The sequence below is a fragment of the Pseudophryne corroboree genome, chromosome 4 (genome assembly GCF_028390025.1).
Source record: "Pseudophryne corroboree isolate aPseCor3 chromosome 4, aPseCor3.hap2, whole genome shotgun sequence".
Lineage (NCBI taxonomy): Eukaryota > Metazoa > Chordata > Amphibia > Anura > Myobatrachidae > Pseudophryne > Pseudophryne corroboree.
Genome location: NC_086447.1, coordinates 511,184,372 through 511,197,038, shown reverse-complemented (window position 1 = coordinate 511,197,038; position 12,667 = coordinate 511,184,372). Strand labels below are relative to the sequence as shown.

Genomic DNA, 12,667 nt, shown 5'->3' with positions numbered 1-12,667 from the left:
ACATGATTTGTCCAAGATAAGCTGTAATACATAATAGAGTAGCCTTGTACCGCTGCACAATGAAGTGTCTCCTGGAGAAGCCTGAAAATAACAATAGATTGCTATCTAGATTATCTGATCGGAATTATATAAGTAGGGAGTAGTGGTGGAGAATAAAGCCTTAAATTGGGGGTGAGGGGGGCTGCAAGATCTTGTAATTTAAACATACTGTACATGCATCCAACACACAAAGTACCGTATATACTCGAGTATAAGTCGACCCGAATATAAGCCGAGGCACCTAATTCTACCACAAAAACCTGGGAAAACTTATTGACTCGAGTATAAGCCTAGGGTGGGAAATGCAGCTCTAGCCGTACACAGCCCTCAGTGCCAGATATGCCCTCATACTGCCAGATATGCCCCACAGTGCCAGATATGCCCCCACACTGCCAGATATGCCCCCACACTGCCAGATATGCCCCCACACTGCCAGATATGCCCACAGTGCCAGATATGCCCCACAGTGCCTGATGTGCCAGATATGCCCTCATGCTGCCACATATGTCCCTCATGCTGCCACATATGCCCCCTCATGCTGCCAGATATGTCCCCTTATGATGCCACATATGCCCCCTCATGCTGCCAGATATGCCCCCTCATGCTGCCAGATATGTCCCCTCATGCTGCCAGATACGTCCCCTCATGCTGCCAGATATGTCCCCTCATGATGCCACATATGCCCCCTCATGCTGCCAGATATGCCCCCTCATGCTGCCAGATATGCCCCCTCATGCTGCCAGATATGTCCCCTCATGCTGCCAGATATGTCCCCTCATGATGCCACATATGCCCCCTCATGCTGCCAGATATGTCCCCTCATGCTGCCAGATATGTCCCCTCATGCTGCCACATATGCCCCCTCATGCTGCCAGATATGTCCCCTCATGCTGCCAGATATGTCCCCTCATGCTGCCACATATACCCCCTCATGCTGCCAGATATGCTCCCTCCCCAAGTGCCAGGTATGCCCCACAGTGTTGTTACTTACCCCTCCGTCGTTCCCGCGCTGTCTTCTGGAGGGACACGAAGTGCACAGCGTGCGGCTCTCCTGTGTCCCTCCTGCATCTTCGGCGGCCGCGGCAGGTCTATTAAAGGAAGTGCCGGTTCGTGATCAGAGGTCACGAACGGGTACTTCCTGTAATAGAACCGCCGCTGCTGCCGCCGGAGATGCAGGAGGGACACAGGAGAGCCGCGCGCTGTGCGCTCCGTGTCCCTCCTTCACACTGCTCTGCCTCTGCCTGTCACTGACTCGAGTATAAGCCGAGGTGGCTTTTTCAGCACAAAAAAAAGTGCTGAAAAAGTCGGCTTATACTCGAGAATATACGGTAAGTGTTGGATGCATAAACTGACAATCTAGTCAAATATCCACACGGTTGGCTAGTTTAAACCAAATGTTTTTTTAATAATGCTGTTAGTACAGCCACGGCACCGTGACTTATTTAAAAAAAAAAGCCTATTATACTTAAAAAATTGTGGTTTTATTCAAAATGTTTAATGCCAGTGACATGTCCACTGGTTATGCTTACCTCCCCCTTCGTGTGTGTGTGTTTTTCTGAAAAGTGCTTTTTCATTTTCCATTTTGTATTACTATTCAGATTTATTTAATTATAATAAGCAAGACTAATGCTTAACATCAACTTGTTCTTATTTTCAATTTCATCTATCTATGAGTGTACTTTGTATGTATTAATATGTTTACTCTATCTACATATATTCAGATGTAATAGGAATTATAAACAGTAAAAAATTGTTTTTATTGAAATATGTAAAATAAATCAGTCTAATAACATTATTAATGTTAGAATTAAAACATGGATGATCAAGGTTTCTAATACATGATTAAATTTTGTTTCATTAAAAGATTAATGAAAAAAAAATTGGTTTAAACAACAAAAAAAACAGGTTAAACCAAGAAAGTTGTTTTTTTCCAACACTGAATGTGCAGCAGTTTTCACTTTTAAATTGATACAGACCCCATATGACAATCCACTGACTATTTAAGTTAAATTGTATGACTGCGTTGTATGCTGCAAGTAGAGCAGACTTATCAATCAACTGGTGATATGTCATATACCCAAAATATACGCAGCCTAGCTGCCCAGTAGACCTCATACAGCAGAGGTTCCCAAATGCGGTCCTCAAGGCACCCTAATGGTCCAGGTATTAAGTATATCCATGGCTCAGCACAGATGGTTAAATCAAATTGACTGAGATACTAATTGATTCACCTGTGGTCAAGGATGGATATACTTAAAAACTGGATCATTGGGGTGCACTGATGACCGCGTTTGGGTTCCCCTGACATACAGTATAGCATGCTCAGTGTTAAAGTACTTATTATTTTTCTCCCATGCAGAACCAAATGCTAAAGGAAGAAAATAGCTCCATGAGTAAGCAGCTGGAAGAGTTACTCGTGTCCAGGCAGCCATTGTCAGAGAAGATGCCAGTGGCAGAGCAGCTGTTTAAGGAGATGTCCTACTGTCTGTTTGACTTGAAAGCACTCTGCAGTATTCTTAATCAGCGAGTACAGGGCAAGGAGCCCAATCTTTCCCTGCTCCTCGGCATTCATTGTAAGCATACTAAAAATATGGGGCAGCGGATTTGTTGTATTCATTAATATCTGCACATATATAAGGATTAGAGAGAGAGCAGTAGATATGTTTTATATATTGTCATATAGTAGTAAGTGCCACAGTATAGTACAACCAGTGGCATAGTTTGGACTACTTAATCATTATGTATTGTTTAAGCATTTATATTTTTGGAGGCTCAGTGCTAGAGCTGGCCTGGTGGGAACCACGCTTGCGGCATTGTGTTTAACCATTAGGAAACCCCATTGTTGGTATTATTGCCCTTAGGCAGTGATGAATTATCTTTTTGTTTTACAGTCCAAGTGCCTATGATGAATTTGTTTTTTTAAATATAATGCTTTCCTCCTAGGAGTAAGAAATATGGCAGCTTCGTACATATGCTGTGATAGTTTTACAAGATTTTGAGTATATATGTTAATTAGTTCAAGATAAATAGGGCTCAAATGAGCAAATGGTTATCACTAGTGAGTGAGAATAAATAACATGAAAACTTTGCCATCATCCTAGCACAAATTGAATATAGATTGTAAGGGCTAAAGTGGCAGGGACAGCCGAGGATGATTACATGTCTGTAAAGCGCTGGGTAATATGTAGGCTCTGTATAAATAACTGTTAGTAAATATCACAAGGCTCATATTTCACTCTGAATTTGTTGCTTTTCACAGCTGTGAGCTCCTTTTCGGAGAATCATGAAGCTAGCAACCACAGCACAGAGAGCCTCAGCGAGAAGCTGTCAGACGCACGTCAGTTACGGAGAGACATTGATGAGCTGAGGACTGCTCTGTCAGACTGCTATGCTCAGGATATGGGGGAGAACTGTATTACCCAGTGATTGGCTGGGACCTGGCACCTTCACATTAAATAGCTCTGCATAGCAGTTATGTGCATTTTATCTGGGAGCCATAGTAAGACTGGAACACGTACTATGCACAGCACACCTGTGCCACTTTCTATACCAAACGTCACCACTCCTCCAACATGGAATTAACGAGTCATTGTCTGGAATGTTCTATTTTTCTATTGACCTAAACGGAGACTACAGAGAAAAAGCCGGTCTATGAATGTAATACAAAGCTCACAGCTTGCCCTAGCTGAGTGGAAATAGCTGAAATCACTGAGGTCTGCCATCCACTGTCTGAGAAATGATATGTTTAGATTTTATCCCATCATGGCGCATTTCTTCTCACACGGTTACCGTCCATGGGGATGTAGACTTAGTGAATTTCTGCGGTGTCACTTGTCATTAGTACGGTCCTAACCATGTTAGTTTAAATCATCTGTCTACTTTTATTATGTTTCTCATTAACTAACATTTTAACACAACTATGAATACTTTGTGTCTGGTAATGATATCGCCAGGATAACCTCCAGCAATTGCAGAAGTGTTCCCTTGTGTATCAACAGTAATGTTACATCTCCCTCATTAGAGATGAATTTGCCAGGCGTTTGGTGAGGCGTGACTAGTCCATTTGTGCAGCCACTTCAAAGTGAAGACGAGCATTATTTGTGATAGCATTTTTGCCGTTTCACAAAGCACACACCACGGATGGCGAGTTCTGACGGTTCAAGGTTCTAAAGGGAAATGATTGTGACTTCCCAATGTTAGGACACAGGTTGGTAAGAGGTTTATTTAGCTCTGGGGTGCAGTAATCACGGTCTCTTATCCCAACCAGAGCTCTGGCATTGATGTATACATAGCGTAATATACTTCTTGCAGCATGGCAGCTTGCTGGTATGTAAATGCTGACCAGAATATAACCACACACTCCACAGTTAGGTGCATCACAGTTATTAGTGTATCAGTGTCTGGTCTACCAGCAACCTCACGGTCTTCACAATTATACATTGGTGTGCATTGTTACTGTTTGGATTACATTTCATGTGTGTATACACAGTTTTATATATTTTGACAGATCTCTGTATATTTTTGGATTACTGCATGTGCAATTGAGGTTTTATTTTTAATTACAAGCGTAAATTAGGATATGAACAATTAATTTTCAGCATCCTTCCCATCAGAGCAGCACAATTCGTTGCTGTATTCTGTTCAATTGCTAAGCCATAAGCCATGTATATACAATGTACTGCTGAATTTGTCAAAGGAACTGACAATTGTACATTCAGGACACAATCTCGTCTTCAGAAGCCTATGATTTTGTTGTTAGTGCTAATGAACTAGCTGGCTAGTAGAATATTATTATACAGGTAGACTTAAAATGTAAAATAACAAACAAACATATAATTCTCTAAATTTCTACTAAATTGACATTGATTGAATGGTTTCACAGTAATATCGTTGATTAAAAACAAACCTAGGAAAAGGACTACAATTTCCTTGAACAAAAAGCACATTATATGATCACGTCTGTATTTCTTAGTACTTCAGTGATTACAAAGTTTTTGTCTTATAAGAACATACTTGTAACTGACTTCCGCTTGTCAACCACTACGCATGTCTTTACTGCTGTATTCTCCATTGTCTGTACTTACACAGCACTTACATTACTATGCAGATATATATATTTTACTGATCTCCTGTCATACAAATATACTGTAGAGAAATCACATGTAGGCTCCCATACCACTTCTTATGTAGGTCTTTTTAGGCCGGTCTGTGCTGCAAAGGCCAGTACACAAACTACTTATTTATACCAGTCATAGTGTAGTGACCTGGCATATTATTGTCCATATTGTAATATCATGCTATCACTCTAGAAGTAGCAACTGTATGTGTCACCTTGTTGGCAAAGACAATCATAAAATAGATTACCACCATTTATTTCTTGTAGATTATCTAGGTCCTTCTTTATTATGACCATGTAAAGAATAGCCCTGTAATGCAAAGCTCTTAGGCAGGGCCTAGTAAATGCTTCTATAACCAGTATACTAACGCAGCTACTTTCTACTACATATAATAGTCAGCTAATGTTGGTTATGAATCTCCCTGAATATTAAGAACCTTTTTCCAGAACGCGGCTCAGTGTCTTCAAGTGTATATTCCTTTCTCCTGTTTTTAGTCTAAATGCAGAGTGACAAATGTATTTTTCATGTGATATCACAGGCAATACTGCATGATGGCTTAACTCGGGCCTGGCCAACCTGTGGCTTTCCAGCTGTTGTGAAACTACACATCCCAGCATGCTCTGCCACAGTTTTAGCATAGCCTAATAACAAAAGTGTAGAAGGGCATGTTGGGACTTGTATTATCACTACAGCTGGAGAGCCACAGGATGGCCAGGCCTGTCTTAACTGATGGGAAGTTGACCTCTGCATGATAAAAACTGATTTAAACTCTGTTAGCATTTCCCAAATATACTGGGGCTTAAAGAATAACTAGTATCTCTATACGCTTATGTACAGTTACTGCGTTTTCCATGCGCCACCTCCGTCCTAGACATTACAGCAGAGAATAACACATTTTGCCAATACTAGTTATTTCTTTTGTTGAAATACTCCAATAGAATAACTTTCTTTTTTCAAAGATGAATAACTTTCTTTTTTTCAAAGAGACTAAAGCCCATAGGATAACTTGCAATTAATTTTGTAAACATATTTTCCATTCTTTCACGTCTCTAACAATGGCATACAGTTTATATTGTGATACCATTATGCAATCAGAAGCTAGTATGTTTCTAAACATTTCTAAGTATGTTTCTTTGGGAGGATTCTAGATACAAATACAAGACGAGTGGCTCATTAGCAATATTCTATTTGTGCCTTGTACCAGACCATGTCCCTGAAATCTATGTCCTGTCACTTCCTTTTCCTGCGAGCTACATCCTTGGATGAATTTTCACTTTTTAAAACTCAAATAAGTGTGTTTTTTGTTCCTCCCACTATGCCCAGGACGCATGAAATATTAGGTAACACTCATTTTCATGGTAAAGAAATTCAAATAGTGGGGGGGGGGGTTGTTTCTGATCTGTTATTTTTTTTTTTTTATTAATTAGAATGTATTTCAAGCAAATGTAGAGGGATTTAAAGAGCATATAACAAGCATCAAGGCAGAAACCGAGAAAACAACTGCTTTAAGGACAATTATGCACGCTATTAACGTGTTGCTCAAATTTAAGGGAATTTTTTGGTAGTAAATAATGTTAAAAATTACCCGAACACTCATCTGTTTAACTCTTATTGTACATATTTGTATTTTTTTCTAGTATATAGCTTGAGATAGATACATAAGCGTGCATTGGGTGTGTTACTATTTATTTGTATTTTACCAGTATGTGGCTGAATGAAGAAGTTGCTGGTGTTTCCTTATTTGTAAAGCACAGCTATGGGTGTGAGAAATGTAAATCCTGTTAGTTTGGAGCTTTTATTTGTAAATCCTTGGAAATACCTCATGTAAATAGGTTGTCATGTTATAAGTAGATGGAAGCCACTGGATGGTTCCCAGTTTATGCCTTTCACTTTTCAAAGGCGGTATTATTATTTTTTGTAATTTAGATTTACAGCTAGAATTTTGAATGCCAAAGTTCTATTTATGAGAGAAAAATCTTACATTTTAGCAAGTACAACTTTTTCACTGGATTTTGTTTATGCTTTTCAATATGTTACTGCAGAGTAAATTGCATTTTGTTACAAACTTAAGTGTCTTGTTTTGCTTTTCACATCATTACTTTTCAACTTGAATATTTCTCACTTTATTGCCTGGAACCTGTTACTTATCATTTAAAAAGCATTGAATTGTCTACAAGCATTGCACTGTTGTACATGAGCGACCCAGGTCACACTCAAATCACAGCCTGCATGAACGTTTGGAAACTACAATGGATTTTGCTCAGTTATACCAGTGGTTTATAACATACAACTGCTGCAACAATAATGCCTGAATAATGCAGAAGCTGATGCAGAGGGGAATGCAAGTTTGCTACAATTGCCCCAACATTTGATGCACAGAGCATGTGCATATTCTGCCTTATGCAGAATTATATATAGCTCTTTGGCGTGGTCCGGTATGTAATACCGGCTGTCGGAATCTCGGCCATTAGGAGACAGACGCCGGAATCCCGGCAGGCAGTCCCCTCGCGGGCACCGCTGCGCTCACCACGATTCAGGCCCGGTGGTGTGCTTCGCCACAGTATTGTATTCCACCTGAGTGGGAACTAGGGCTTTGGCCCGGATTTAGCCCGGCAGCATTACGGCGGCTGTTGGGATTCCGGCGTCTGGCTCTAGACCGCAGTGATCCCAAGAGCTGGTAGCGTGACTGCATCCCCTTTGGTGGACCACCCATATTTATATGTTTGGTGTCAGCTCTGTTCAATGTGTATCATGAATATTCTGCTGCAAAAGATGCATCTGGAAATAGGTGTTTTTATGTGTACACTCAACTCTGTAGCCCTCTAATTTGTCCTCCCTAAACCATACCTGTGCCCTCCCTAAACCATACCTGTGCGAGAGTGCCCCATTACTGCGAAGTTCATACTACTGAGTCGCAAGTGGAGATTGTATTGTTCTCCCGCGTTGGTGTGTGCTTCATTAGCATGTAAAATCTGCTTGGCAAGCAGGCCCAGACTATACCACAGTCGAGGACAGAAAAATCTTGTTCCATTCGTTTCAACATACTAGTGTGCACGTATTGTAGAACATTTGCTTTACACAATTCTTCCCTCAAAATTACCTTTTTGAAAGTAGCATATATATCACACTCCCAGTTATTCCCCTTCAGTCTCAAGTGGAAATGCTATGAAGATAATAAGATGCTGTATCACCTGTAGTTATGTTCTGGAGCATGGTAACATGGAAATATGCTTGCACACTCCCTTTTTTTGTTTATCCCTCAACAACAATATAGACTAAGATCAGGCAAGATAAGCTTTTTGGAGCCCCTTACTTCCTTGACCATTAGAATCTGTTGCATAGCGTACCATTAGAATCTGTTGCATAGCGTGATTTGTTAAATACTGTTTGGCCCGTGAAACACATTGCTATAACTGAAAAGTGCTCATGGAAATAGGATTGGATAGCACGGCAATGCTTGTAGATGTGGATACAATGGTTAAAGTATTGCATTTGTTCCTAAAGGCTTACTGGGTATTCTTAGAAGAGTGGTGGACTAGCATGGCATCCCCTCCACTAAATTCTGCAATGTGGTTCTGCCATGAAGTGTCTTGCCCCTGCCTAATAAATAAAAATCAGAAATATTTTAAAGGGAATTGTCTGGCTGTGTCACGCATTCTTTCTGTTAGAATATGCTTGATAACAGCTTGGAGTGAGCATCAGTGCTGTAGCAGGGCGCCTCTGCATCCTGGACCAGTCCAAAACCCCCTCCCCCCCTGCCCCCCAGCACAGGTAATATAATGTCAAAGAGCAAGCGCCCGTGTAACACTGGGGGAAGAAACATGGCTGTCAGTGATATCTTATATGATGCACCTACAGCTTTCCATGAAGACTAGTGCTTCAATTGGCACCCAGCAAAAGGATGCCATCAGATTGGCGAACGTGCTGCCCTTTTTCCTTGCACTGTGGGTGGCAGCACATGTCACACACAGTTATGACCCTGGTGATCATAAAACAATGTAATAAAGACTGATTATAGTATGTGTTCATGTTCTTTCAGATCCTATTCCATGTTCTGTACATCTAATAGACATTTTACGGAGCAAAACCCATTCAACGCATTCATTTAAGTGCCATTTATGGGCTTACAGATACAAATGTATAACTAGATTAGAAAATTATGCCTTTCAGATCATAAAATGTATTCCTACCACTTTTGGAAGTATTTTAGATTTTCTTTAAATCAAAATGCAAAGATGTTTTAACTGTGGATGTAATTGAAATTTACTATCCTCCACTTTCTTGATCAGCAGTTGTTCTTAATTGCTGTTAATCAGCCAAGTGTCATCACATTTGGCACTGCTAAAGAAGCAGCATTTTAATTCCTTATCTGCCAAAGGGGAGTACTTTAAAGGTACTCTGAATTGGCTACATTATGCATATATGGAAATAGACAAACAGAGGGGTCTCTTCTAATACCCAGCAATCAATTTATTTTATTTTACTGGAAAAAAGGATAAGCAAATGGCACCACTGCTATCGAGTGCAACAAAGACGAAGTACTAAAGTGAGGTAGTGATGGAACATGGGGATGAACGAAGCGACCCGTGTATGGAACTCTGCAATATAAGATTATACTTCCTGGTTTGTCAGCATCCTCTTCTTTTGACCTGTAAGCAGGGCAGGTGTGCGGCTATACTTAAGCTGGTGGGTCATTTTGTCACTCTGTCCCCAGCAGTGGTGCAAGCAGAAATATGTTCTTAGTGGTACTGAGTGTCCCGAAAAAGTGGTCATGTTTTGTGAGGGGCGTGACCACATGCTAGGGGGAGTGGCTACATGACACAAGCGGCATGGCCACACGACAGCCCCTTTTTTGGGGGGAATCTGAAGGCAAGGCTAAGAATATATAGTAATGCCTCGTGAAATATATAGTGATACCGCCAGTATAATAGAAATATATAGTGATACCTCCAGTATGATAGAAATATATAGTAATGCATCCAGTATGATAGAAATATATAGTGATACCTCCAGTATAATAGAAATATATAGTAATGCCTCCAGTATAAAAATATATAGTAATGCCTCCATTATAACAGGAAAATACAGCCACTGTCGCACTCCCAGTAATCCTGAGCCGTCATACTGCCAAGCACCATGGTCTTGTTGCTTTGTGGCACATTATAATTGTGGTAATGGCAAAGTGTGTCGTAGTGGGTACTGCATACCCGCTGCCAAATTCTTAAGGGTACTCCGTACCCAAGCGTACCCGTATGCTTGCACCACTGGTCCCCATTAGTATAATGGAGGCTGTAGGCTAGTGGCCATTGAAATCATGCAGCTCTACATCACTCTAGGGGCGAGATGTATCAAGCCTTGGAGTGAGATAAATTGGAGAGTGATAAAGTACCCACCAATCAGCTCCTAAATGCCATGTTACAGGCTGTATTTGAAAAAAAATTGTTTGCAGCTGATTGGTTGGTAGTTTATTTCGCTCTACTTTATCATTCACTGAGGCTTGGCACATCTGCCTCACAGTCTGCAATGTGTCAGGAGCTGGTTTGTTGCTACTTTATCTCTCTCCAAGGTATAATGCATTTCACCCTAGGTTAGGTTGGGAAGAATGCATTCAAAATGTATAAGTGGTTATGAAATTATTCTCCAACCCCAAAACACTACAGGTTGGACCAGGTAAGGTTCCCAGTGCTGTGCTTTGGGCCTCTGTTTTTATACTGCTCCTAATGTACCAAGCAAGAGTGGTTACACATAAATCTCTGGGTCCTCAGTTTTGGTGTCACTTCAGGATTAGAGGCCCCAACATTAGGCTGTGATTTAATATTTAATTTGCACATATGAACCAGTTTGCTGGTTCGCTCATTCACAGTGGACTGAAAACGAAACTTTTTGGAGAAAATAAAAAGTTCACCAAAACCCTTTTTGTATTAAATAATAAATATAAAAGGGCAATCTGGGGCAGTCTAGCTCTACAGAAGTGCTAAACATGAACATTTTTTATTCCAAAACATTAAATGTTGCGAAGTAATTTGGTACATCTTTCTACAGTAACTGGAGCATTTATAAAAAAAAAAAAAAGTTTAAATGTCAGGAAATTTATAAATGTGAGAAAGGTGGATAATAAATAGTATAATCATTCAGTCGTGGAAAGTAATAAAATACGTGTTTCAGGGCCATTTAGAATTGTGAAGTGTATGTTCAACTAGATATAACAAACTGACACATAACCGCTAAAACCAGTATTAATTCTTTGGCTTTTTTAAGCATTGCAGCTGATTATATGAGTCTTTATAAACATTTTATGTTAATTACCAGTCTTAACAAATCATAGCAGGTCTCTCCAGAGCACAACATTCCCTTATCTGTCCTCAAACACTGCTTCTATTAAGAGTGCATGATGTATTGCCAGTTCCAAAGGAAAAGTTAGAGAGGAAATAAAACAGACTTTCTATCGTTAGTGTTGTTTACACTTGATCGGTTTCCTAACAAGTCTTCATATAACTAGAAGTCCAGAATTGGTATGATTAAAAAAAAAAAAAAAAAAACATTAACGTTGTTAGTGGAAATGCCTGGAACAAGAAAACAAACTCATAATCAGATCACATTTATTACAATGCATCCTTGCTTATGACATTTAATAATATAATAATCTACTTGGTAGCTGCAATACATCTCTAAAATCTTTTTTTAGTCCACCAAGGTTTGCATAGCATGTCATGTAGCCTGAGGCCAATCTCATACCTCCCAACATGACCCTCTCCAGGAGGGACAAAATGCTCGGCTTCTGGACTTTTCTCTTCATGTTTGATTGCAATCACCTGTGCTGAACAGGTTAATGGATAAGAAAGGTGTTTCAGCACAGGTGATGGCAATCATTAATTAAGAGGGAAGTCCAAGAGCTGAGCATTCTGTCCCTCCTGGAGAAAGTCATGTTGGGAGGTATGCAATCTTGCTCTCCAGAATAGTCCTGCAGTTGGTCCATACTATGATGTCCTGTGAGATAGAAATTAGGGAATATTTGAGTGTTTCCTGTGTAATTTTATTGTCTAGATCAGTGGTTCCCAAACTCTGTCCTCAAGGACCCCCAGCAGTTCATGTTTTATAGGTCACCCAGCAGGTGCACAGGTGTATTCATTACTCACTGACACATTTTAAAAGATCCACAAGTGGAGCTAATTATTTCACTTGTCATTCTCTGAAGAGACCAGGAAAGGTGTTGGGGGTCCTCGAGGACCGAGTTTGGGAACCACTGATCGCACATGGCCCCCCTTCTCTGTTAAAACGCCCCTTAAGTACTGGTAACGACCAGCCTATTGTATACAGCTCTGCACTGTTGATATTAGCTGTAATAGGAGGAAGGTTGACTTCCTATCTCTTGGTTTTAATAAATCCATGAGAACCAGGGGGCAGAGGTCATATTATTACAGAAGACTTGACGGGTCTGCTAATAAGCCCATGCTGTTGTGTATGTGAATTTTGTTATCCACTGAACAGAAGTGAGTTAATCAGATATTTCT

At 40.3% G+C, this 12,667-nt stretch overlaps 1 protein-coding gene across 3 annotated transcripts in view; it reads left to right on the top strand.

Moving 5' to 3' along the window:
• The window catches only part of CEP85L (centrosomal protein 85 like), a 387,474-nt gene extending 383,964 nt beyond the window's left edge, over window positions 1-3,510 (top strand). For all 3 annotated transcript variants that reach the window (XM_063917223.1, XM_063917222.1, XM_063917221.1), the window contains 2 exons: window positions 2,399-2,612; window positions 3,299-3,510. In XM_063917223.1, the coding sequence (XP_063773293.1) occupies window positions 2,399-2,612; window positions 3,299-3,465 (381 nt within the window). In that variant the 3' untranslated portion in view covers window positions 3,466-3,510. The remainder of the gene's footprint in view (window positions 1-2,398; window positions 2,613-3,298) is intronic.
• The last annotated feature ends 9,157 nt before the right edge of the window (window positions 3,511-12,667 follow it).